Source organism: Fragaria vesca, linkage group LG7 (assembly GCF_000184155.1).
Source record: "Fragaria vesca subsp. vesca linkage group LG7, FraVesHawaii_1.0, whole genome shotgun sequence".
NCBI lineage: Eukaryota > Viridiplantae > Streptophyta > Magnoliopsida > Rosales > Rosaceae > Fragaria > Fragaria vesca.
Genome location: NC_020497.1, coordinates 23,241,020 through 23,268,164, shown reverse-complemented (window position 1 = coordinate 23,268,164; position 27,145 = coordinate 23,241,020). Strand labels below are relative to the sequence as shown.

Here is a 27,145-nt window from a genome sequence, read left to right as displayed (position 1 = left end):
AGGAGAGAGAGAGAGAGAGAGAGAGAGAGAGTGGAAGAGGGAAGTGTGGTGTGTTGTTTTGCCTCCACAATATATGGGGGCTAAAAAGCATAAATTTGGGCCTCGGATGTATTGGGCTTTTTCTTGTTTTTAGAATTTTAGGTCCAGCTTTCTCAGCTGACTCTGATCCCATAAACTCCCAATACGCTTAGGAATAGTATCTCTGCATGATTCAATACCTTCCAGAAGCTTAAATTTTGCAGTCACAGAAGCTTAAAAATGTAAGGAATATGAGTGTGCAATGCTGATACATCTGAAGGTATCAGAACGGTTGTTGTCTATGGAGATGAGTCGTCGCGTCTCGCGTGGAGTAGTTGGTTTAAAAGTGGACTTACATTCCGATCACATATGACATAATTTATAGCTGGAATTAATTCAGTGTCTTTGTCTGGTGCTACTATGTCATTTTCCATTTCCGATATCAATGTAAATATTTCAAACTTGACCAAGGTTTTTATGGATCCTCGTGTGGCTAATTATTACAAAGCCTGCGGCCCCTCGGCGGCTATCCACAGTCGGACTTGTCTTGACGCAGCTATTAGATAATGCCAGAGTATAAAACATCCTGTGGTACGGAGATATTAATATATAACTGACGGATTATTTTCTAATTAGGAGCTAAGACTAATGTTCAACATCCTCCATTCAAACACATCATTTCACAGTACAACCTTAGTTGGATTTGGTATATATATGGTGGTGGCATGCACGATGCTATCTAGCTTCTCCCTTCATTCATGACTTCATAACATTGATGATTTATTAACAAGTGAGGAGAGGATTTCTAAAACACTAATCGATCAAACCAATTCGTTTGTTGTTCGACTGAAAGTCACGTAAAAATTTACAACTAATAATTGGTATTATCCTTCATTCAGAACGATAAGCAGACACAATAACGATCGGTGCTGCGCTGGATGGTTGAAATAAAAAGAAAAATTACGAAAAAAGGAAACAAGTCCCTACAAGGAATATCGAAATTAATTCCTTGGCTACAAGGTAACTAAGTTACTAGTTTATAACAAAAATAAAAAATAAAAAAGGTAACTAATGGAATTAATTTTCTAGAGGTTTTGGCGCGTAGCTGGCACTGCACTGGACGGGGTTGTGAATCCTGCTTCAGTTCAAAAAATTTTGGACCCGTCGGCGCTAAAAATAAAAATAAATTACACCTAGCTTCGTCCTCTACCTTTCTCCTCCTCTTTTTCTTCTGTCTTCGTTTCTTCTCCTTCCTTTCTTTGCTTCCCTAAACCAGCTTCGAGATTTTCGCCTCAAAAAATTGAAACAAAACCTTTCACTTCATCTCTCACAAAAATCCCAATCAGGGTTTTTCCCATATCATCATTTCCATATCTACGTAACATTAAGTTTCTTTATCAATCTCTGATTTCCCGGTGGAAACTTTTTGTTTTTGAATATCCTAGTCTCATAAATGTTGTTGGTTTTTGATAGTCGATGGTTTTGTGTCCGAGGGAAAACCATAATGGTCTCTGCTGTATCAAAAGGAATATAGGGTGGCAACATTTTGCAATGTCAAAAGCAGATTGATTTTGACATTGCAATTCTTTTGTTACTTTGCCTGAGACGGTGTTCGACAAAGAAAGAGAGAAATGGACGATGAAGAAATGGTGGAGTTTGCTTTGGAGGCTTTGGAGGGTGAAGAGATTGACATGGATTATGAGTTCGATGCGCCTAAGTTCTTTGATTTTACGAGGCTTGAAACCGATTGGGAGGCTGAAGAAGCCGAAGATTGGTTTCGATGCGCCGGAAGTTATCCTTCTTCTCGTAAGCAATTCATAGAGCTTGTTTAATATTTGATCACTTTGTAGAAATGAATTTGCATGATTTTGAAGCATTAGCAGTCCAATTGTTTGCTTTTGACAAAAAGAAAGTACGGATGCATGCTTTGAATTATAAATGTTGTTAATTTGATTTCAAGATTCTGTTTGTTGGTTATTTTGTTTATTAGTGTTGATTTGAACTTGAACTGCATAGAACTCTAACCTAGTTCTGAACTTCTGATGCTTCTCAATCTAGAGTGGTAACAATGTTACTTGTAATGCTTTAGAGAGTGAGGCCTAGCTTACTAGTTTCTATGTGATACTTCTTCAGCTTTCATATTGAGATTGTTGAATTGGCACAAAGGCAATTCTCCAGAGGAAACAGCAACGACCTCTGTGGAAGTCGAAGATGTAGAATGCATTAGATATGATAGCAACGAGTCGAGTAGCATTGAAGCTGAGGGTTCTTCATTAGAAGATGATAGTATCAAAGGTACATTTAAATTCACTAATGTCAACTACTAAGTAGAGCATTACATTCTGATAAAACTCAAATCTTTTGTGAGATTCTATCTTGGGGAAGAAGTTTATTTCATTTAAATCTGTTGGCTTTGATTTCATTTTATTCATTTTCTTTGTTATTAGAAGCTCAAGTTTTCATATTTCTAACAGGAGTAAATTGCTCTAACAAAATGGATCAAGATTCTCCAAAAGCTAAAACCAAGTCCTCAATCAAGTCACCAACCCTATCAAGGAGTTCAACTTTAATGAAACCCACAGCTAGCCAATTAGCCAAGCAGATCCAGCGTCGTCGTGAAGTTAGAGAACCTCACTCCAGTCGATTATCAAGGAGGTATTGATCTTTTTCTCTACTGCATCTTCTTTTCCTAGACCCTCTGTAAGTTGAAAATACTTCACTTAAAATTCAATGATGTCGTATTTATGGTATAAATTCCATTCGTTTTGTTGGTGCCTTGTGTTTCTCATTCTTCCATTTTTCAATTCTTAATCCCATAGAGATGAGAAGAAGCTAGGGAAAGTTGCGGAGAGTTCACTAAGTTCTCCATTATTCGATAGTGTAGCAACTAAAAGACAGAAGTTGGAGGCTGGCTATTTGCGCAAGGTACACTTACATTACTTCTGCAATTCATTGGCTTATCATACTTAGAATATGGACTTTTCAAGTGTTCTGTACAATTTCGTGTCAAACAGGTTTCTCATCTTAAGCATCAACCTCTTTGGTTACACAAATCACCAAATAATAGAACCAAAGTCACCATTCCTAGAGAACCAAACTTGGAAACAGCACAAAGGGCACAAAGACGTAGGTACATTCACTTCTCGCTGAAATTTGGTAAAATATAATTCACCATAGATGTTCGATTTGGTACACGAAAGTCTAATGTGAAAGATATATGCACTCTGGTTCTCAGGTACAAGACTAATGGGAAAGATGGAGAACAACCAAAAGCAAGTGTCTATTCCCTTAATGATCCTTTTGCACAAATGTTTGTGCTTGAAGTTAAACTTGCACACTTGTATGATCCCTTCTCTCACTGATATGGTGATATTGGGTTTTGCAGATATTTAAGGAGCCTCCATGGACCCTCTCTAAGAAGAGCACGCCACAAGCAAAAGAGTTTCAAGTAATCAGAGAACATTTTACTCTATGTTAATACAATTTAGCCACTTCATGATATCCATAACAGTTTTTTGTTTCATTTCTATCAGGTGTTTCATTTTAGGACATCACAAAGAGCTAAGCATAGCACAGTTGATAATGTAATCCTCCAAATATTGTTCCTTCTTTTATAAGTATGTACAACTTTCTTTTTCTACTCACATGACCTATTAATCTTGTCATTTCAGGTGACAAATACACCAATTTCTAGTTGTTTATCACCAACTGAAGCTACAGAGATTAAAGGGTAATTATATCTAAGCTAAACTTATAAATTGTTTGAATCATATCTTGTGTCCATTCTATCTAATGAAGTTATTACTTCTTCACAGACCAAAATCTGCCTTTCACAAAAGTGATAAATGCAAAGTGCTCTCTCTTAAAAAGAAGGTAATATCAGTCTATGCACTTATGCAGCTTTGTATTAATCTTTCTCTGCCACAATTAACCATGTTGTGCCTGATGCAGACATTGTCAAGTAAAGAAGGTACTGGTGTTCTACCAAATATCAAACAGGAAGGCAGACAACCAAGTCCAAGGGTATTAGTTACTCCTTTAATTTTTGGACAGATTTTTATCATGGTAGTTTGTTTTGATTAGTTATAGTGTTAATACCATGCTTTAACTTATCCCTAGGAATTAAAGTTTACTACTGACAAGAGGTTTATTAACGAGCCACCAACAGATTTATTCAGCAAGGTATTACTATCTGATCTACATTTTGTGAAGAACAATCTTGAATGCTAATAAATAGGTTGTTCACTGTTGCACCCAAAAGAGAAATTAGTTAACAATTGATTCCATTGATGATTTTTGAAATCTCTTTCAGCTCTCACTTGCACCTGAACCCCATCACAATTCAAAACCTGAGCTCAAAACTGCCTATGCCTGCTAGGGTGGAACATATTTAAATGGAGTTTTTGTGTTATCAATGGGGCTTTCATTGTGTGAATTAAGGTCCCAAATTTGTTCAAGGAAACTGGTTCAGTGAAAAGTAACTAGGCTACATCAGCAGAAAGCTCCAACCTGAATGCAAGATTGCATGATTTGAAGTTGGTTACTTCATGCGGTGCAGTTAAATTGTGCCGGACACTCGGCCTTGTGGGCATGTAAATAAAAGTTTACCTTTGTTGAGATAGTTTTTGAGGAAAAATAAAAAGAAAAAGAAAAAATTGCAATCGTAATGCGTACATTTCTCTCTGTCTTCAACTTTTGATTATCGTTATTCACTTTTGTCCCACCTCGGCTTGATCGGCCGATTAAAGACCAAGAATGATTTATCTTTTCATTCTCATGTTTAGTATGTATTATCATTATTCATTTATGCCCAACCTTGGCTGAATTGGCCAATTGATGACCGAAAATGAAATTAGTTTTTCTTTCTTATATTTAGTATTCTCATGTTTAGTATGTATTATCATTATTTATTTGTGCCCAGCCTCGGCAAAATTGGCCAATTGATGACCGAAAATGAAGTTAATTTTTCTTTCTCATATTTTTAACGTAAACAAACGATGCATATGATGCGGATTAAACTAAAAATTGAGTTTTCATTTCCTATGTTTAGTATGCAATCTTAAGCAATTGGACAACCAAGCATAATGCCCTAAATTAAAAGAAAATCTTGGTGGATTTCTTTTCTGATCAACTTCACAACCCACCACATTTTCTAGTTTCATCATTTTACCTCAAAAGGACTGACAAGAATTGCTTCTTTGGTCCATTTCTTTGAGGATTTCTCTGACCAGTTCAAATTTCTCAAGTTTTGCTTGATATAATTCAATGATGTAGGTCTCAAATCTGAGTAGTCAAATGAAACGGACAAGTGAAAGGTGCATACATTTATTTGATGTTTCTCACAGTCCAAAATGAATGCTCTCTGAGCAAATCATAATATCTCGTGAACCTGTTAAAAGCCTGACGGAGACATTCAACCAAATCTACTTTTCTCGGGCAAACCACACCCAAATCTTTTGTGGAAGTTTTCTTGGCATTTGATTCAAATAAATAAAACCAAAGTGGGTACCTAAAAACACAGCAGCCTGACAGCAGGGGTTTTCATCTTTTCCCATGAGCTAATAGTATTTTAACAAAATATTTGCTTATCATCCTTACAAAAGCAAACTGTTCACTTTCTACATACCAAAAGCTGTGTCATTGACCCATATATTCACCTACTAGGCAGTAACTGCAGATGGCTTTTACCCCATCTGAAACAAAACTTGGGCATTCTTTCCCTATTTGATACTTTTAACAGTTGCAATACACAGCCAGACTGTAAACTTAAAGAGTGTTCTTGGATATAACCTCACCAAAACGAACAAACCATTGAGCATCAGTTGAATGATTCTCCTGCTGGACCGGCTTCGGCTGCTGCGGTTGCGCTTTTGGTTGTTGTTGTTCTTTGTCAACTGCAAACTTGGCATAGTCGATACCCTTTGAAAGAGGCTTCTTCGAGTGACGTAGAGGTAGGAGGGAGACCAAGACACTTGCGACTTCATGCATTGTTGGCCTCTCAGTGGGGTTTCGCTTGGTGCACAGTAGGGCGAGTTGAAAAGTTTTCTTGAGATGAGTTGTATCCATGCAAGTGACCGAAACTTCAGGGTCAACAGTCTCCATTACAGTATTGTTATCTGCCTTGGACAATATCTGAGAACAATCCTTGTGTTAACAGGCCAGGTCCAGATAAAAAGACAAATGAACCAACTCAAGTAAAGTTAACAACAGTACTACTACTCTACTACGTAACTTAAGGTATCATTAACCATTTAGTTCTCTACTAGGCTGGTTAGAGAAGTTATAACATTCTAGGCTTCTACCCTTGGTTACATAGCTTAAAAACTAAACTAAATAAGAAACCTGGGAAAACGTACCAGTTGATGCAAGTTAGACTCCCTGTCCACAGCCTTCTTCCCAGTCAGTAGCTCAAGAAGTACAATGCCAAAGCTATATACATCAGATTTTTCATTGAGCCGAGAAGTCCTAGCATATTCTGGATCAATGTAACCAATTGTTCCCAGAACATATGTAGATGCATGGGTATTCGCACCAGGGATGGACTTTGCAATTCCAAAATCAGAGAGATGAGCCTCAAAATCCTCATCCAGTAGGATATTAGAGGATTTTACATCCCTGTGAATGATGCGGGGGTTGCAATCATGGTGAAGATAAGCAAGTCCCTGAGCTGCTCCAACTGCTATTTTCAAACGTGTTTCCCAATCAAGTTTAACCTTTTTAGATGGTCCTGCATTGCAATTACAAAACAAGTAGTTGACAAGTTAGAAGCTTTATATAGACTTGCAACTACATTATCTATAAGAAACAGAGATTTAGGACAGTTGAAGTTGGGGTAACTAACCATGAAGCATATCCCACAGAGACCCGTTCTCCATGTAGTCATAGAAGAGGAGATTTCCAAGGGGAGACAAAGAATATCCATGCAAACTGACTAGATTTCTATGTTTGATACTGCCAATGGTTTCAAGTTCTGTCTCAAACTCTCTCCAGTTGTGTGGATATCGGTTGTAGAGGCGCTTGATTGCCATTGGTCGGGAATTTTTCAGCACACACTTGTACACTGTGCTAGAAGCACCATACCCTATGATATACTTCTCATTTAGATTTTCTGTGATTCGCATTATATCTTCAAAGCTGTGTATTGCCATATCCATGTGAAGAATTACAAGTTTAGCAGGACCTGGAAAGAAAAGTGAACCTACTCCCCGTCAAATTGGTTAAAGACAAACAAAAGAATTAAACAAATTAAATAAACATAGGAGATACATGCCTTGTCCACTCTTGCTAGATCCCATCATTAACTGCTTTGGTTGGTTGGACTTGTAAACTGCAACTATTACCATGGATAATAATGTGATGAAGCCTAATGCCATACAGACAACTGCTGCTCGGGAGAATACAGCTGAAAGCAGAAATAACTAGTTTTTGTTAATAATTTGGAAAATCAAGATGACTAAAATAGCAAAGTTCCATTATCATACACAGTTAATATATATGAATTTCTTACCCCTGGACTTGGGGGGTCTGCAGATTGATCCCAGCCAGTCACTGCACAACAGTGGGTTTCCAATGAAGCTGAAACAAACCACATCTATAGTTAGAAGAGTAAACTCAGAATACATAAATTATAGTATCATTCTCCTTGTCCTATCCCCATACCTGTTTGGTGAAAAACGTGAAAAGTTCCCCATGGGAGGTACAATGCCTGATAGATTGTTGTATGAAACGTTCCTGCAAATATAGACAAAATAACATTCAGGAAGGCTTTAGAAAATACATGGACTATCACCCAAAAGAGTAAGGAGACAGACTCACAAGGTCTCAAGGCTGAGACAGTTGGTTAGCTGATCAGGTATCTTTCCATGCAAGTTGTTGTTATTTAGCAACCTACCAACACAGACCAAAATCAACATGGCAATAAATGATTAAACTTATATACGAGACAAAACTTATGTACCATGGAACTTACAATGCCGCAACGTTCTGCAACTGACCCAATTCTGAAGGGATGTTCCCAGAGAGATTGTTGAATGACATATCACTGTCGACATATGAACACAAAGTCAAAAGCAAATTCAAATACACAAATTTCAACCAAAATTAAAAACAATTCCTTGTAAAGCTCACATGATCTGAACACTCATGAGGTTCCCAAATTCTGCAGGCAAAGGACCATCAAGATGATTCCCACTCAAATTCCTGCAAGTAAATAAATGTTTGATGATGTCAGTAGGCAGAGTAAACAAACCTCATTTGCTGAACAATTAGCAGTATACTTACAAAGTAAGAAGGTGCTCAAGATTGCCAACAGAAGTAGGAACAGTGCCTGAAAAATTATTACTGGACATATCCCTGAGTAAACAAAGCAGATAGTTAGTTCATTCCTCATAAAAGGAGTGAGATGATATATACAAATGGGTTATGTCTATTAGCAAGACAGATGAAGACTTACAACGTGTCGAGATTGATGATATGCCCCAACTCGAGATTAATTTTTCCGCTAAAGGCATTTGCTGACAAATTCCTGAAGGCTCAATCCAATTCATTTATCAGCTAACAAGAAAGTTCATTTGAACCACAAGTGAAAAAGAAAGAATTTAAAACACCAGTACTCACAGATAGGTCAAACTCTGCAGATTTCTCAATGCTAGAGGAATGGATCCAGTCAAGTGATTTCCATGAACATTACTAAGAAATCAGTAACAAGACATTCTATTAGTATGCATTAACCACTCCATAAACTTTGATGGTTGAGGAATAAGATATCCTACAATTGATTCAAGGCTGTGCAGGAACCAATGTCATGTGGAATGGGACCTTCCAGATCATTGCTGGCAAGATTCCTGACACAAGGCACACAAATTATAATTATTAAGGAATTACTAAAATTACAAAGGTACAGGAACCCTGGAACAATATTACTCACAGCTCAAACAACTGGTTCAGCTTCCCAAGCTCAGCAGGAATACTACCAACCAGATTGTTGTCATTTAATTGCCTGCAGAGATACAAAGAGATTTGTTAAACAGATACTAAGGTATGACACCAATGGGTTTGTATCAGTAAAATATTACATCAATGTGTGCAGCAGTGAGGCAACTCACAAGTAGCTAAGTTTTGACATATTGCCAAGTTCAGGTGGAATAGTGCCAGTCAAATTGTTACCATGCAAGTATCTGGAACAACAAACAAGTGTTCAGCTACAAAACTGAAGCAATACAGATAAAATTGCACACAAATGAACCGAACTTACAGTTTCCCAGTGTACGATAGATTGCCCAGTATAGGTGGGATTGGCCCTACAAGTTCATTCTCACTCAAATCCCTGGAAAACAAGCATGAAAGCAATAATAAACTGCCATAATTCTTACAAAAATCAACTGGAGTTATGGTTATACAAAACCAAACCACTTACAAAACAGCAAGCGCCTGCATTAAACCAATAACCTCAGGAATCTTCCCAGTGAGCCTATTCCCTTGTAGCGACCTACCAAAATGCACCATAAACATGCTTCAACAGATGAACTATACAGTAACAACAGTATTCTAAGTGTCCAAAGGAATTAAACTTACAGAGTAGCCACTTGTAAAAATCCAATGTTATATGGAATTTCACCAGTGATTTGATTGTATGAGATGTCCCTACAATTTTCAATATATACAAAGATTAGTGAACCAACTGAAATACACTTCTTTCAATTTCGTGAAAGAGAGTTCAGGCAGTCAATTTTTTCTTTTCAATTCAACAAATTTTCTTACAGGATCTCAAAGCTTGTACAGTTGCCAATGTTATCGGGGATCGGGCCAGTCAAGTTATTGCCTCTAACATCACTGAGCAAAGAAAGAAAATTTCAACACCAACAAAACCCAGAAAGAACAAAATGAAACCATGAATGGTTGAAATACAGGAGGAATTTACTTACAAGTACCAAAGACCAGTTAATTGACACATATCAGGGGACAATGCTCCAGTCAAAGAGTTGCCGCGCAATCCACTGCGAAGTCAAAATCCAACCAAGAGAATCACATACATGGACACATGAAAGAAAGAAGAAATACAGTATACAATAATTCATGGAATAATTGCATCTGGTACTCACAGGTATTGCAACACTTCATTCCAATATATTAACCTTGGTATTTCACCAGTGAGCTGGTTGCGAGCAAGATCACTGCAAACATAACAGCATCAAAGAAGAAAGATAAAACTCATCAGTCCCAAAGAGGTAAAAGTAGTCTACGAAAGATTTCTACGTAACTGTAAAAATTCAGTTGATTAAAAGTAGCGGACTTACAGAGATTTGAGGTTCGGAATTTGGGTAAGAGTTGTAGGGATAGGACCAGTCAACTGATTGTTCTTCAAATTCCTGCATAATTGGAACAAATTACACTTAAAGAAGTTCAAAGAATTTCCTAGGCATGCATACTACCAAAATAAATGTAAGATTGAACACTTACAAAACCTCAAGTTTCTTCAGCTTTGAAAACGAGAAGGGTATGTCTCCAGACAAATTATTGTCAGACAAATCCCTGCATTTCAAACACAGATTTAGCAAAAACCAAAATTTGAAAGCTACTTAAAAGGACAAACAATGAGAGAATTATCATAGAGGAGATGTCTAACATCCGAGGGGCTAATATCGCCTAATCCTTTATTATTTAAAAAAAAGTAAAATCATAAAGGAGATGTCTTACAGATATATAAGTGAAGCACAGTTGCCAATCTCATCTGGGATTTGACCAGTCAGCTTATTTCCCTGCAAGTCTCTACAATTCATAAACAAACAAAGTTATCAAACTACTATTCCACTAAGAATACAGATAGTGCAAAAAAAAAAGGAAATAGATAAAAACATACATAGATTCTAAATTCCCCAAATCTCCAACAGCTGGAGAAATCTCCCCACCAAGATTTAAGCTGGACAAATTCCTAAAACAAACAAACCCAAAAACACATCGTTCAGTATAAAGTGAATTACTGTAGGAGATCATTAACAGTATCAACCCAGACAAGAACAGTTTTAGAGAGAGAAAGAGAGGAGAGAGAAACTCACAAAGAGGCCACAGAAAGGCTGACATTGTCACAGAAAACTCCACGCCAAGAACAGAAATCGTCGTCATGAGCATCGTTCCAGTCCAGTAACACGTTGGCTACGTTGCTGAACGAGGCCTTGATTGCCATCAAGGCTTTTCCTGTGAACCCCATAATGAAACCATCATTATAACATGCAACAGACATTAAACGCTCTAGGTTTACTTCTGACTTCCAAGAAACTCAGAAACAGATATCCTTCAGGGAAGTACCTAAATTTTAAAAACAAACAAAAGAGCCCCAAACCCCAATAAAAGGAAAAGGAATGGATTTTTGGGACAAAGAAACAAGCATTGCAGCTTAAAACCAGCTACATATTACAAAAATGAGAAAATTTCCTTGAAAAAGTAGAAGTTTAGAATTAAACAATAGCGTAGACATTTCTAAGTCCAAACCAAAAAGACTCGAGTACTAAACAATTCCGAAAACTACAAACAACTACACCACCTGAGCTTTAGAGACAAAACCAAACCAAAGGAGAAGAAGCTCAACAAACAGACAGAACCCAAATGAAAAACCCATAATTTTTGGTAAAAACACATTTTGTTCATCTCCTGTTCCGAAAGCTTAAACGTTTTTGTGTTTAAACCACAAAACTGGGTACATTCAAAAACAGAAACCCAACAGTCCCAAAAACTCCCAGCTCCAAAAACAGGAAGCACAATATCAAACCACCCACCTTCATCGTTCAGTGACGAAGCAACAGGAAACAGCAGAAACAAAGCCAACCCAAACCAGAGAACAAGAACCACATCCTTCTTCCTCCTCCATCTCAAACCCACTCTCTCCTCCTCCATGAACAAATCAAACCAAACACAAGACAACAAAAACTGAAACGCTCAAAAGGAAAATGAGCTAAGCATTGCAGTACTCTTCACACATTATAAGCACCACAACCAAGAGAGAGAGAGAGAAAGAGCAGACGTTTGGCGTGAAGCATAAGGCAGATGACTGAAGCTGGTTCCTTTAAGTGTTATGAAGAGAGAGAAAAACCAAAACCAAAGTCTCGGGCTTTAAGGGTGTACCTAAACGGCGGTGAAGCGACGTTAAGTCTTTGATAGAAGACTATCTTGAAAAAGAAAGAACTGGCACGGCCGTCATTCGTCTTCTACCCAGAGACGACGATTTCCAAAGCTCTCAGCTTTTGAACACCTATATACCCTCCATTATTATTTTTCTATATTTACTGCGAACTATATCACAGTTACCAATCTCCCCCACCACTATCACCATCGGCGCGTACACCCACGCGCCGTGAGAGTGACACTGCAGTAGAAAAAGAGTCTGGTTTTGGTTTTCAAAGACCGAAAGAGGAAGAGAGAGTTGCTATTCTGAGCTCGTCTTTGTTTGATTTGTCTTTCACTTTTGTCCTGCATTTTCATTATATGCACAAATTTGTGTATGTTTTTTTAACTTTTTTTTTTTCTAGTTTCCCAGTACGACTTAGACCTATAGAAAATCCATTTTGCCATTTTGGATTGCTTTTGCCTCTTTTGCGCAACAAGACCAGCTTCTGAAGTGACCAAGAAATCCCACAAAATCTTTATTGCATTTTGAGTGATTTGGTGCTCCTTCAATGCAATCTTTTTCATTTTTTCTGAAGAAAATTGAGATAATTCAACAATGATGTAGATGGTGCGGTCGTCTCTATAATCATGGAAAATTTTGGATTGGTGATGATGATGGTGCTCATGTCAACCATAAACTCCAAGGCAAATTCTTAGGCGCGTGGAGTACTAATCTCGTACGTTTGGGACCAAAGCAAGGATATCAAATGGGAACTTTACAAAGATTCTATATTTTAATTGGGTTTGATTTACGAAGACGAACAAAGATAAACCCCAGAAAATTTTATAGAGAAAATAATGCATGGAGGGTTTTAGAAGGTGGTGAGGCGACAGAGGAAGCAGGCTTTGCAGCGTTTGAACGCTTAACAGGCTTCGCTTCGTTTAAAGCTGGCCATGCTAATGCCATTTCGGTTCTCTATGATCTCTTGCACTATTTTAATTTACTGGGATTGTAACCTGTTATTATTCTATGGTTTAGGATCCAAAAATATTTCCTCTGTGATCTTCTGGGTTTGGAGATTGTCCGTCGGATTTATATATGGTTTGTAAATTCCTTTTCTGACCATATCGATATATGAGGTGATTGAGGCCTTACCAAATTTTTGTAATTTATCTCTGTTGAAATTGGAATTGCATCGTAAATTTGATCATTAAACTATGAAGGCTAAAGAATTAAAATGTGGCTTCTTATAATCACAACACATGTTTTCAAATGACTTATCTCTACCATGTAATATTATGTGTTGTAAGCATGTTTGTACTTCATAGTTGTAATTCTAACGGATATTGTTATATTTATACATAGAAGGTTTGACACCTCGATGTTAGCTTCTCGCCATGTAATATGTTTTAAAAATTAGGTTGTTCGCTCACTAAAATGGTACATGAGTTAGTTTCAGAATGTTATGAGACAGTTCGGTTCATATCCAATGTGAGCGTCGTAACATTTAAATGACCTCTCTATTGAACGAGGGTCAGAAGATTGTTTGAGTTGTAATTTAATGATTATCCAAGTCCGACCTACATCAATTCTTAAACTCGTATCAAATTTTTGAAGATCAAGTAACTAAAAACGCGACAAATGCCGATCACTACACTGAATATAGATGTATTTTGAAGAACCTCCAAGAACGGTAACTTGAAAAGTTCACCTCAAATGGTAACCCTAGACACCGACCTAGCCGAAGTCTTAGAACTCAACGAGTAATGACATGGGCGCTCCTTTGATTTCGACTTGACTACACCCATCTTCTTCTTTTTAGTGAGAGCGACAATGCAAAACCCAACCGATTATTCAGGCCGGTATTAATCACAAAGGCAAAGAGCTTTATACATAGAGAGCGCCCTAAGCAAGGGCAATGCCCCTACCCTAATACCAAATGGGCAGCAACACGTGGCTAAGTCCGAAGGGAGAAACCCTATAAAAGCCCAAGGGTAAACAGCTAAAGGCTAAACTGCTGAAGCAGCAGCATCATCATAGAGATTATAGGATAGAGCCAGAGAGACCCACTGGAGACTTACAGAAGGCTTAAAGCTAAGAAAAGAAGACAAGACCGGCGGGTCAGTCGCCGGTGAACCGCCGTCAGCAATTGTACCCACCCGGCTTGAACCCCCTTTGTGGGACCCACCCTAGTTTTTTTTTTTGGAAATGAACCCACCCTAGTTTTCGTCCCGTTGCGTTTAGTAATGCAGTGAATTATATACATATATTTTGGGGTTCTGGGTCTCTCCTATAGTTTGGTCCACAGAACTAGATTTGGGGGTTCCAAGTTTGGTTTCTGGGGAGTGGGCCTTGTGCTAGTTAGTACATACTGGTTTGGCGCTATTTAGCTCTCTACTTAGGAGAAGAAGGGGAAAGTGATATGATTGTGAGAAATAATGTTCTCTTTGCTCACTCATTGACATGTAGTTAAAGCAAAGTGTGTGAACAAATTGTTGAAAAGGTTTGCCACATGAGTCCTACATTTTGCCTAAACTAAGGGATAAGGTGCTAAAAGTCTTATAGCTCGATTAGGGAATTTGAAAATGCGAGTTTAAACCTTATGTTGGTCATGACAATTTACATCCTCAAATGTCATAACTTAAGTCGTGTATGGGTTAGATTGTGTAGAAATAAAGAGTCCTCAAAGGCTCAAAACACTAACATAATGTTCGTTTCTCACATATTATGTAATAGTTAATATGACACAGATACTCAATTAATGAAATTTTATAATAAATGAGAATTTATTACCACATGGTGGTTTACTAACACTATTTTTTCTCAAAAATGAGCACAATTATGTAAATCATGGTTTGAATCTTGCCAGCAAAGAAAGGGTGGTCAACCCTACACTCAAATCAGTCAACACAACTGAGAAATTTGATGCAAGACACAAAGAGAAGGAATGGGACCATGAAAATATGGCTGGGGCAATAATAAAGAAGGGGGACTGCTGGGGGATTCATTACACCCATCATAAGACACGTGATCTTCAACTCTCCTCTCTCTCTACAATTTATAAGTCTCATCCTTTACACTTACTATTTCGTCCTCTCTACCCATGAATTATATTTTCATACCAAATTTTTGGCATACTATGATCCAAATCTTGACAATTTTATTGGTCACATTATTGAGTTGCTTCACTACAACACTGAGGGGTCACAGCAGCCAATAGGATGAAGAAGGTTTGGGATTAAAACTTGGTGTAGCATGTGTATCTATCTTTCAGTGTGGTCCTATTTCCTATGTTACTACTATACGTAGTAGCAGTGTAGCATGTAGCATACACTTATGCTATAGCAAAGAAGTAACCAAATATGCTACATAAATTAAGAGTTTGGTGTAAGTGAACACCAGTTCACAACACTTATGCCTTGCGTGAGACCGTAAGAATAGACTACATAAAAAGATTCTGCTGCAGACAACCTGTTATGTGTTCTCAAGGGCATAATAGTCGGCCATTCAATTGCCTTGCTCAATTGAGTGAAGAAACTGTTTCATTATAATAAGTGAAGAAACTGTTTTAGAATAATAAATGAACAGGGTCTTCACAAAAATGAGTGATAGGTGAAAGTGACCAAGAAAAATGACATTAGTGAAGAAGATGGATGAAGGTTTGGTAGTCAGATATGGCATACTGATGCAAGTTTCATACATTCATGCATATTAGAAGTGTAATTTAGATGACTCTGATGTGATCATAGAAGTACAACATGAAACTAGAGCAAGATAGCAGATTCACAACTTAGCATGCCGAGTCTCAAGAAAGAGCTAAGAACAGAAGTTCAACATTCAGGATGACAACTGAAGAAGAATGTGTAGCAGTTCAATAAGCAAAATACAGTACAGAAGAGATTATCCCAAAAAAAATCAAATGCTACAACCTCCCCACTGCTGTTTAAGGGACTGGGTCAGCATTGTGCCAACCCTTGGTACATGGAGGGATGTTCACAAACTCGTCAAATTCCTTTACATGAATGTCACAGCACTTCCACTGCAGTATTAGAAGAGAGATATTACTGGAATTGTAGACATGTAGACAGAATATATGATTGAATTAAGTATGCAATAACTCACCCCTCTCACTCGGTCATGGAAAACAGCAGGGCCCGGGTGGTAACTGCATGCCGTCTCATGGTTATCCTTCTCTTTAAAAGTTTGACCACAACCTTTATTTTTACAAGTTTGGGGCTGGTTTATGTCTGTAATCTTTTTTGGTGGTGCAGAAGTGCCTTGATCATCTGTAATGCTTTCAGTAAGTGGTGTTGTAACTACATTTACAGGCTTTGAATTCATTTCTTTGGCTTGTGAACCTGGAAAAGGCAGAACTTGCTTCAGCCTAAAATGTTAAAAAATCCCTAAGATGGATAAGTTCTTCAAGGCGGGGCTTCATCATCAACCAAAAAGAAGTAGATATATTAAGTAAGGTATTATACAAAATTTAGAAAAAAATGGTGTAAACAAGGAAACCAACACAGGTGGTGAACGACCCAAACAATCAGAATATACTTCAAGAGAATGAAAAGAGTTTATATCAGACGATAACGTAACATTTAATAATAAACATCATCAAACCCCAAACCCCCAAGAATTCAACAAACCACCTATAATTCATCTACAAGGAACTCTATTGTCGTTCTTAAACCCATTTTTTCAAACATCCATATCACTATACTACTGATATCAGGACTTCATAAATTATACTTATTTTTCACCAAAAGTCGCAACTAGAATAACAATCTTCTCGTACTTTTCATACATAAAGATAGTTGTTATACTTAAATCTTGAAGCGTACTAAATAGCCAGATTATACAATGTCCATGAAAGAACCAACTATCTCTGGACCCACACGAAGCTTGAACAATTAAGACTAAAGCAATACACAACCAAATGAACGTACCGTGATCTGAACAGAAGAAACCCTGTCGACACCTAGCGCAGGACTGTTTTGATGATGCATCAGCTGTAGGAGCTGACACAGGAACGGAAACCGGAGTCCTAGGTTTCGGCTTTGCCAAAACTGGTTTATCTGTTGTGTGTTTACCAGTCTTGCATCTTCATTCGACCCAAAAAAGAGAAAAGTACAGAAAGCAAGGAATTGGAAAGTCAGAAACCTAAATGCACAGTCAACTCACTAGGTACCTCAAGAATCAGATAAATCCAACACCAAAATCAGCACTTACCCTTCTAATTCTAAAAACAAGCTGAAATCATGACTTCTCTTCTTGCAACAACTCCACTCTTTAATCCCATCATGAAATATAGGCTGGAAAACAAAGATTCAGCGCTTCATTCATGGCATTAAACTAAAACAAAACAACACAGGAAATTTCACTAAATCAATGAACATATCCGTATACTTACTCCCTGACAAATCGAAGATGCCCACGCGATCGAACCAAGCCCAAAACATACAAAAGAACAACCAGAATCAAAACATAATAAAACAACACTTCACAAAACTCAACTAGAACTTCCACAATCTATCATAACATTCATAATAAACGAAAACCTCCATGTTACATACACAATGTGCATCGATTTCAACTGGATCACATAACGAACAACAACATAAAAATTACAAAATCACAGTCCTCCTACAGTAAAACAAGCTAAATTACCGACTTGATTCTTAAAATTAAGACATAGATTGAACTAATTGGCATGTTTACGAGCTGAAATAAGCATCGAATTGCGTGCTGCTCTAGTAATTAAAGTGAACTCAGGCAACAATCTACAGTGAGTTTACGATTTCAATTAGGGATTCGAGCTCAAACAAGAGCCTGAAACCTTCGGAAAATCAATGCAGCAAAAGCATAAGGCTGATAAGCATAAGCTGAAAGAAAGAGAAGCGAGTTCGGAGAGTACCGCATCGTGGTATTGGCAAGAGCCTTCGGGGTTGTTGTCGTCGGAAAAGGTGGCGTTGCAGCCGATTCGCTGGCATTTAAGCAGAGCTGCCGGTTCGCCCTCCATTCTATCTCTCTCTCTCTGGAGAAAGAAAGAAGAAGAAGAAGAAAGACTGAAACGGAAAAGAACGAGTCCAACAGATTCGCAGTTTGATTTATTTTCTGTCGTAAAAAAAAAAAAAGAAGGAAATTTCTCTAGAAGGTGCTCCTGGTCTGGGCTATTGACTTCCCGATCTGGCTGTGGCAGTCCACGGCCCAAAGTAATTCAACTAAATTCTTGCGTTTACTGGTTTAAAAAAATAATATATATATATATATATATATATATATTCTTGCGTTTACTAACCTGACATGTCGCATCTCCTTATTAGGAATCGATCTTACGAATTTGGACGGAGATTGGTTTATGAACCCTCTAAAATTGATACTGATTCAATTTTTTATCATTCCTTTTGTCTCTAATTATGATTATTTTGCATCTCAAGTAAGTACACATGTCATATAAGTCTACAACTAGATCATTATATTATTTTGTGAAACATTGTGATCACTCTCCTACATCATAATCTTAATTAAACCCTATTTTTTCTTTTATGCATTTTCTCACTTCTCAACTATGAATCAAATCAAAAATTTTGAGTTCCCCTTAGCTCCAGAACTGTGAGAAAATCATGAATTGAGGGTGGATGAGAAAATAAGATGAAATCAATTTGACTGAAAAACTGTATGTTATAGTCCATTTTTGGTCTGGAACAATTTCATGTTCCGGTGTGCTTCATTTCGATTCACGAGCACCAGGCAGTTATCACTTGCACGAGCTTGGCCTGGCATCATTAAACCTCACTACTTCACTAGTCATAGGCCTCTTTACCCTCGCTTACATAAAATTCAGCAGCTTTTGGCTTACTCTCGTAGGATAAAAGATAAATGCAGTAGAACAAATTTATCATGCTGCACGGTAAACGGTGGTGTTTGGTATAAATTATCCATCAAAAATTGAATCTGAAGTTCATATCTTCCGTGTAGGATACAATTTCTGAACTCTACTATATGCCGTAACTTTCTCCAAATAGACTAGCATTCGCACTTGAAGAACCCTAGAAAGAATCCTATTTACAAGCTGCTTAAAGAGTACAAAAATATAGGTATGCACACGATATGATAACTCCAAGCTACCTGAATTTCTGGATATCTGTCATCTGCAACCTTTATAATAGAATTGGCAGTGAATTCGAAACCTGATATTCACATATCATACAGCTGAATCATGAAGTTGCGAGACTTGATAGGCGGAAAAGGTCACAATATTCTGTTGTGTGCTTCAATCATCGAAACTTTCTCCTGTAAAGTTGGGAAAATGAGAGCTAAGACTCAGTTTTGATAGCTTTTAGAAATTTATACTTTTATGCACTCTTCTGTGTATCCACCCCACAGCAGACAATAATTCAATTTTAAAAGAGGGTTTAAAAGAACCCTAGACCACATCACGGATAGTTCAAACTCAAAAAGGTATACCGTCCTTCAAGTGTGTGTCAGCATGCATATATGTGCTTCAGAGAGAGGGAAAGATAGAGACCTCGATATTTATGGGGACTTCAGCAGGAAACCAGTGCATGAGAACTCCCAAATTCATTATGGCAGGAGTCAATCTAAACATGAGAGGAGTTGTGACCTGTAGAACATCAATTCCTACGTAAGTATAATGAAAAAGAGATTCACATTTCATGAATAATGAAAAATAGAATTACCAGGCTAAGGGCTGTTGTTCCGAGAAGAAGCAGGTACATCTTCCCCTGTAGATTTTATTTTATTTTTTGTTCAAAAGAAAAACAACAATCACTAAATGAGAGGAAATCAAGGCAAGAAAAATAAACGGATCCTATTCATTACAAACTGATTGTCATATTTGGTATATACAACCGATGAATCTGCAGGGTACGAATCAAAACTAAGCATATTTGAAATTCCACTTATAAACGAGAAGCTTTAACTTCTGAATATTGGTGTGCATATCTTCTGTAAATGTTTCTGCCAAGTACAAATATATTCTTAAAGTTCTTATGTTGTAAAAATATTTTATGAACTTCATTTCATCATTCAGCACTACTAATAGCTTTGTGTTCAAACCAAATCCTGATTGTTACACTTTATGATTCACTGAAATTATATGCTTTTTAAGAAAACCAAATTACAGCTGTACATGCGCAAATGTTGTATAAACTATGACTGACAAATAGAGCAAGATATTACCTCAATTAGATGAAGATTTGAGGCCCGGCTTAAAAGGACAAAAGCAAATTCTCCGATTTGAGCAAGTGACACTCCAACCTATGAAAAGTAATCAAATGTCTATATTAGGACTTGTTACATAAATTTGTCATAGACAAATGAGATATTCGTGCAAATCTTACATGAACTTACCATAAATGATGTCCTGAAGCTGTATCCAAAGGCCTTAGTAACTATAGTAACAACAGCAGTTTTTACAACTATAACTAGAATCACAGATGCTAGAAGAATGTCCACATGGCTCCACAGGAAGTGTACATGTATGAGCATTCCAATGCTTGAAAGGAAGAGAGCTGCAAATAGGTTACGAATCGGCTCCACCTATAATGTAGAAAAGCATCATATTCAACAACGAGTTGGTTCCCTATCTGTTTTCTCTTTCTTTCTTTTTTTCTCCAAAAGGGATCAATAAAGAATTCATTTCAGGTAACAAGTAAAACGCAGAAGAGTACCTGATCTAGAGTATGTTGTGCAAAGTCAGTGGTTGATATCATAATTCCAGCCACAAATGAACCCAACTCAAGGCTAAGACCCAACTTATCACTGCTCTGAAAAGATAACAGGAATTCACAAGTATTAAAACGGTGTTGAGAACCACATATATGTAGCAAGATCCCTACATTAGACAACACTACAATTCTTACATCCAAAGCTGCAAGCTCGAAATGTGGCATTTCATTATCTTAAAGTTATAAGGGGGCTAGTTTATTGTGGCAGGAAGAAAAAAAAGTTAAACCATAAATATAAATTTAAAAGTTCACTTACCCAAGCAGATAACAAGCAGAAAGCCACAACAGCCAGCTGATAAAGCTCATTTGTCTGTTTCAAAATACCAATTATAAAAGAACAAATGAAGTTGGAGTAAATCAAGATTGCAGAAGGTAACTAGCTTGCTCAAATAGAAAAGCAAAACTTACTTGAGAGGACAACTTCATCATCAGTTTCAGAAAGCGAGGAACAAACGACCAACACAATACAGATGAAGCGCCAAGATATAATGACAAGACTAGCACCCTGAAGTAAAAACAAAATAAAAAGATAAGTAAAAGGACAGTAAACTTGATTAAGCCAAGCAAACATGAGAAAAGAGATTCACACTGTCATTATGCCATCAAAACAAGGACGGAACAGAAACAATAAAAGATGGTGAGGAAAGAAAAGGTGCAATTAAAAAAGACAACAAACCAGACTTACAGCTTCCCCACTGAAACCATCCCTTGGAAAACACCACTATGACCGCCCAAAACTGGGAGCAAAGCAAACAGTAAACCAACAGCACAATCCTGAAAACACCAGAGTAATATAATGGATATGCTCCAGATACAGCCTTATTATGCAAAAACTTATCAAAAAATTTAGCATTCAAGTTTTCACAGTTCAAAACAAACCTGGAAAATTAGCGTCCCAATTGTAACTTGACCATGAAGAGAACTATTACTATTCCTTTCTGCTAGAAATTTCACCACCTGGTAAAAGGGAATACGAAAGAAATGAGGTTTATTCAAAAGCAGCATTGAAGAAAAGTTGAATTGTAATTAGTGGTCAGAAACGTACTACTGCTGTTGATGACATTGATAGGAAGGAGCCAACAAAAATTCCCTCAGACAACCCAGCTCCACATAGCTGCAAATTTGGCAAACGGGAAGCACAGTGTTCATTACAACACGAATTAGCATCTAAGAAAAACCAAATAATAAGACTGAATATGCTAATACTATACCGCAGCAATTATGCCACACAAGAACATAAATGTTAAGATTTGAAGAAGCCCTCCAAGAACAGCTACCGGCCCCACAACTTTCAACTGCATCAATGAAAAGTTAAAATGCTTCCTTACAAAGAGGGTATTTTCATTCTCTCCCTCAGAACTTGTGTTAGAATATAATCCTTTACAGTTTTCCAGCAAAACTATATGAAGTTCCAAAACCCAACATACCTTGGCCAAAGAAAACTCCAACCCTAGAGCAAAAAGAAGAAATACAACACCAAATTGTGCTACGGTTTCTACCTGTAGCAAGAGAAGAAAGGATTACAAACGATAATGTTACCAGAGGTGTTACCGCAGGTATCCTTAAAATAAAAATCACACAGAGATTACCCAGACAGTGACTAAGAGTTATGTTCTACTCTTCTTCTTTTATAGTTAACTATTCTTAACAAGTTGGCACTTCAGTATGGATAAAGGGCATCAAAATGCGGTGTAAATCAAAGATGTAGCAACATTTTGGCCCTTTGACTCTACCTTCTACAAAAGTTGATATTTGAATACATTGCTTCATATCCCAGTACGGTTTAAAGCATTCATAGGACAAGAGAAGAAAAAGGAAAAGATGTTCAATCTCCTTAACAGAAGCAAGAGGAATCCTTTTACAGATTCTTCTTCTAAGATTAATATACGATGTGCTTAACACAATCTCAAATATCATAACTATATTTCCATGAAAATAACCATCACTGGAGGCTTGGAGCTACAATATTGTGGGAAGAGCAATAGTAGGTGAGGGAAATCTTTCTAAAAATTTAACTCTCATATCTACAAAGAATAGAGCTTGTAACGGATCACACTTCACAAAGACATACCTGTACCATTTCACTGATGAACATGAGACCCCCTGGACCAATGAGAGACCCCGCAAGGAGATACCCCACAATCACCTATCAAATATGCATAAATCAGATATAACCAGAGTTGCAACAAATGAATAAGTTAACTATATGTTGCTGCATTTTTTTTTATATTGCCATACAGATCACTAAACATAGATAAACACTGAGCTACAAATGAGTGAAAGTAATCAATAAGCGAAAATCAGAGACTAAGATTCGAAAACAAACCGGTTGCCCCAAACAAGAAAACACAATTCCTCCAATGGCAGCAGAAACTATGATAACCACCAAATCAGAAATTAACCTGCGAGAATGTTAAATGTCAACCATCTAAAATATGGACCAATATGTAAAACAAACTCAGAAATTCTATGACCAACATCTAGTTGTCATACGAACACAAAATATGATTGCATTTTGAGGAAACATTAGGGTTTTTAAGTATTGCAAAAACCGTACAACATCAAAATAACCAACAACCAAGATGTTCATTCCATCTCTGGTGATGCATTAGTATTGCAATCAACAACCAAATCTCAGTTCCAGAATTATTTATGTATAGCACAACAATGAAAGGACTACTTACCTCAAATCTACTTGAAGTACTGGATACTTGGATTTCTTGTTTGACATAACGAACACATTGTCCTATCAACGTAAAATTAAGGTAAAATGTTTAAAGAGAAACTTAAACAATTCCTACTGAATCTCTGCCAAAGCTCTCAACGTGTATATCATTTGAAAAAAAGAACCTTTTTGTCAATCAAGGTTGTTGTTTCCTCAGAGTCTTCATTCTCCAGGGAAAAAACACCTTGGAACTGATAAGATTTTGTGCCGCTGACAACCAAAACAATCTAATCAGTATACATTACTAACAAAGAAAAAACCACATTTCATATCGTAAAGATTTAACATCTAGTCATGCCACAAATATTGCAGCATTAAGAGACTACTATAACATTCACGTACTTAGTCTCCTGAGTATCATTTTTATTTCCCTTCTCATGAGTGAGCTTAGCTACAGTCTCCAGTACCGCCTGAAAAGAGCAGTAACATCACAGAATTAACATCCTTTTAGTACGTTCAAGATTTACAAACGGTACATAAACCAAATCTTTGCATTTTGATACGAGAAGCTCATATGACTAACAAAAACTTACTTGCTGATCAGCCACACTACTGTTAAAGCTGCTTTTATCAGATCCTGATAAAAATTGAAAGCAAACGAAAAGTTAGCAAACACGGAACCACATAATTCCGAAACAAGGATACTGCATCAATAACCTGAATTACTAAAGCTGCATTTAACTTTTATAAGCTGCTTCTAACACTAATCGAGTAATCGGCTTAGTTCTACCACAACCTCTAACCTAAACTCAATCATATCGGAATTTCACTTACGATTTCAATTCCAAAGCAGAAGCTTCAAAATTACACAATGTAAGCTGAAACAGAAGAGAAAAGGAGAAGAAGAACTGACCTTCGGGCTGATCGTTCTCGGAGAACTCCTTCTCCAGAACCCGATCGAACATTTTGGCGATGGTGCCGTCGTTATTCACCGGCGCGGAGGAGTTAATCATAGTAGTGCCGTAGAACCTCTCCCTCATTTCCTTATCGGATCTCACCGCAGACGAAACCCTCGCGTGAATCAAAAGCGTCACGACGCAATAACAGAACCCGAACCCGACGAACCGGCCTCGCTTTCTCTTCGCCATGGAAAATGCGGCCGGTGAGATAAAGCGGAATCGAATCGCCGACTCACTCTCTATCTGGAATTTAGGGAAAGAATTAGGGTTTGAGAAGAATGGAATTGAATTGAATTGAATTGAAATGAATTTGAATGCGTGAGAAAAAAGGGAAAAGGGGTTGCGTGAGTTTCGCTTTTTTTGTTCGCGGTTTGTTAATTGGTGGGACTTTTAGTTGTTCAGGCGGGATCAACACATCATGTGACCGTATGAACGCGCGGCACGTATACATTGGGGGTTAATATCGTCTTTCTAGAAACTGCTGCACTGAGTACTTTTCTGTTGCGGTCGTTTATCTTTTTGCACCAGCTTCTTTTTCTTCTTCTTTGTTCTTTTATTTTATTTTCTTATTTTTTCAACTTATAAACTCAATAATCAAAATCATTGTAAAAAACAAAAAAACAAATGTGTACGACGTTTTCTTCATATTGGGTGTTTTAAGTTTGATTTTTTTTTTTAATACATTAATTCTTGGTTTGGTACATTCATTTTGATTAATGATTGGATTGGAGTATTTATTACCGATATTCATATTTTCTTATTGCAACTATCATCATGTTTGTGTTTTTTATGTTGAAATAGTAACGACATGTTTGGTTAGCATGCGTATCTCATTGTTGCATAGCTATATAAAACCACTACCTCAATAGTTATTTGTCCAAAACATTTCATTATGCTTGTAGCTAGCAAAAGTTCGTAAATATTATTTAATTGCTGGAATCAAATCACGAGTCTATAAGTTATAGTTGGAATGGAGAGTCTAGGAAATCATTATATATTTTTCGCTCTAATATAAAGAGGGGGCAATGGCTTAGTGCACGTATGATAGTGAAAGTTACAAATACAAGAGTCGGCGTGTCAAACATAATTGTTGTTAGAATTTAGCATGCAGTCATTATCGTTCCCCGACAGGGCTTCAAAATTCTTAAGAAATTCATGACTAACATTGCTCAAATATGCCAATATTAGTAATACATAGTTGTTCGACTAAAATGAAAATTTGAGGTGATATATATGTATTCAATGATTTTTAGGTTCTTTCTTTTTTCTGAATAATGTATAATGTAAATATTGATAATCCCATAGAGCGTAAACAATCACTTATCAAAAACTTCATAAGAGCCGTTCAATTTTTATTTCCGTCAAATGGCAAGAAGTGTCCAAACTGCTAGCAAATTGGGCCGAAATCATCACATACAAAAGTACAAAACCGAAAGCCCACATGTCCGATGCGTCGACGTGTCTCGCCGCACGTCCACCCAACTGTCAGATGGAGTGTGGCATCCACAGTTCTCTATATATCCTCTGCTCCATAAAAATCTCACCTTTCTCCAACCGACAGATCACTTCAAGAAAACCCAGAAACTCCCAGAGACCTATTTCAATGGCGTCCATTATCACCACCGCCGGTTTGGCTCTTCCCGGCTACACCAAATCTTCAGTCCCCGGTTCGAGTCTTGGAAGCACAAGAGCCACAACTTTCGGAACTCACCGCGTCGCCTACTCTTCCGGCGTTGATTTCGGCCGGAGGACGAAGACGGTGGTGAGGGCGGAGGTTCAGCCGCTTAACCCGGAGATTAGAAAGAGTGAGGCCAAGGTTGTGGACTCTGTTGTGGTCACTGAGCTTGCTAAGCCCCTTACTGCTTATTGCAGGTAAATTTTTTAGCTCAGTGTAGTTACTTTGATTTAGTTCAGGTCTGGAAAGATTAGATTTTTGGAGATGAAATGAGGTGTGTGATTGAATTGTGAAAGGAAATAAATGATGGATTTGATAAAGTTTGTTACTTTTTACTGTCTGAGATTATGCGAAAATCAAATTTTGGAGAGGAGATTGTTTACTTGGTTTCACAATTAGATATTGATATAGGGTTCTTTGCTAGTTGAACTTGGTTTGGCAAGTTCTAGCCTTGAAATAGTGGCATTGCTTAGTCATGAATTTGGATCAAATAGGGTCAATATTGTAATGCGAGCATTGTTTTGCTTGATGTTATGGATTGTCTGCTGAATACACAGTAATTTGTGGTTGTTTGGATGTATAGGTGTTGGAGGTCAGGGACTTTTCCGTTGTGCGATGGAAGCCATGTGAAGCACAATAAAGCTGCCGGTGACAATGTCGGGCCGTTGCTCTTGAAGAAGGAGTAAAGCTTTTGAAATAAGTATGGTATTTCGGATATTAAACTGCAAGTTGACATCTATTAGAGGCACTGTGTTAGAAGAGGTATTCGATTTGAAAACCTATTCGAGGCTCATCTACTACATTAGATGAATATGATCAATATATGCATCATGTGAAATATGTTAAGTATTTGTTCTTGGATCCGGCTCCTCTAAAGTGAGCTAATGGTGAATTTAGTAAAGTTCATAAATCCAGGCCTTTCAACTTTTAATGGTCAAGATATTGCCACATCATCGATACAAACTTTTAAGTAATTTT

The 27,145-nt window shown here is 37.3% G+C and overlaps 6 protein-coding genes across 6 annotated transcripts in view; 2 read left to right on the top strand and 4 right to left on the bottom strand.

The window, feature by feature from the left end:
• LOC101310366 (probable aminotransferase ACS12-like) overlaps nt 1-452 on the bottom strand; it is a 3,233-nt gene extending 2,781 nt beyond the window's left edge. The window contains exon 1 of the mRNA XM_004309216.1: nt 375-452. Within this exon, the coding sequence (XP_004309264.1) occupies nt 375-452 (78 nt within the window). The remainder of the gene's footprint in view (nt 1-374) is intronic.
• A 1,197-nt stretch (nt 453-1,649) lies between these two features.
• On the top strand, nt 1,650-4,396 carry LOC101310074. Its single transcript, XM_004309215.1, has 13 exons — nt 1,650-1,824; nt 2,152-2,313; nt 2,493-2,673; nt 2,838-2,943; nt 3,033-3,148; nt 3,254-3,290; nt 3,404-3,466; nt 3,552-3,602; nt 3,690-3,748; nt 3,834-3,891; nt 3,970-4,041; nt 4,138-4,200; nt 4,331-4,396. Exons 1-13 carry the CDS (start codon nt 1,650-1,652, stop codon nt 4,394-4,396), a joined length of 1,209 nt encoding a protein of 402 aa, XP_004309263.1.
• Nucleotides 4,397-5,784: 1,388 nt separating this feature from the next.
• LOC101314513 (LRR receptor-like serine/threonine-protein kinase ERL1-like) lies at nt 5,785-11,980 on the bottom strand. Its single transcript, XM_004308108.1, has 27 exons — nt 11,790-11,980; nt 11,073-11,211; nt 10,877-10,948; nt 10,714-10,785; nt 10,477-10,548; nt 10,314-10,385; nt 10,119-10,190; nt 9,942-10,013; nt 9,778-9,849; nt 9,592-9,660; nt 9,434-9,505; nt 9,272-9,343; nt 9,123-9,194; nt 8,945-9,016; nt 8,790-8,861; nt 8,635-8,706; nt 8,471-8,542; nt 8,299-8,370; nt 8,146-8,217; nt 7,988-8,059; nt 7,834-7,905; nt 7,678-7,749; nt 7,526-7,593; nt 7,289-7,420; nt 6,860-7,198; nt 6,375-6,745; nt 5,785-6,150 (listed from the first exon to the last, which is right to left on the bottom strand). The coding sequence occupies exons 1-27, from the start codon at nt 11,905-11,907 to the stop codon at nt 5,785-5,787; spliced, it is 2,970 nt and encodes a 989-aa protein (XP_004308156.1). The 5' UTR covers nt 11,908-11,980.
• Nucleotides 11,981-15,886: 3,906 nt separating this feature from the next.
• LOC101314227 (cysteine and histidine-rich domain-containing protein RAR1-like) lies at nt 15,887-18,233 on the bottom strand. The gene is made up of 6 exons (XM_004308107.1): nt 18,033-18,233; nt 17,529-17,531; nt 17,348-17,430; nt 17,065-17,219; nt 16,241-16,476; nt 15,887-16,157 (listed from the first exon to the last, which is right to left on the bottom strand). Exons 1-6 carry the CDS (start codon nt 18,135-18,137, stop codon nt 16,062-16,064), a joined length of 678 nt encoding a protein of 225 aa, XP_004308155.1. The 5' UTR covers nt 18,138-18,233; the 3' UTR covers nt 15,887-16,061.
• Nucleotides 18,234-19,023: 790 nt separating this feature from the next.
• On the bottom strand, nt 19,024-24,792 carry LOC101313937 (K(+) efflux antiporter 5-like). The gene is made up of 20 exons (XM_004308106.1): nt 24,447-24,792; nt 24,127-24,170; nt 23,936-24,003; nt 23,719-23,803; nt 23,553-23,614; nt 23,195-23,270; nt 22,940-23,014; nt 22,296-22,367; nt 22,080-22,163; nt 21,914-21,982; nt 21,748-21,825; nt 21,554-21,642; nt 21,277-21,373; nt 21,125-21,178; nt 20,812-20,907; nt 20,492-20,680; nt 20,321-20,398; nt 19,819-19,863; nt 19,647-19,742; nt 19,024-19,411 (listed from the first exon to the last, which is right to left on the bottom strand). Exons 1-20 carry the CDS (start codon nt 24,679-24,681, stop codon nt 19,370-19,372), a joined length of 1,734 nt encoding a protein of 577 aa, XP_004308154.1. The 5' UTR covers nt 24,682-24,792; the 3' UTR covers nt 19,024-19,369.
• Nucleotides 24,793-26,050: 1,258 nt separating this feature from the next.
• On the top strand, nt 26,051-27,138 carry LOC101313652 (CDGSH iron-sulfur domain-containing protein 2A-like). Its single transcript, XM_004308105.1, has 2 exons — nt 26,051-26,364; nt 26,751-27,138. Exons 1-2 carry the CDS (start codon nt 26,096-26,098, stop codon nt 26,851-26,853), a joined length of 372 nt encoding a protein of 123 aa, XP_004308153.1. The 5' UTR covers nt 26,051-26,095; the 3' UTR covers nt 26,854-27,138.
• The last annotated feature ends 7 nt before the right edge of the window (nt 27,139-27,145 follow it).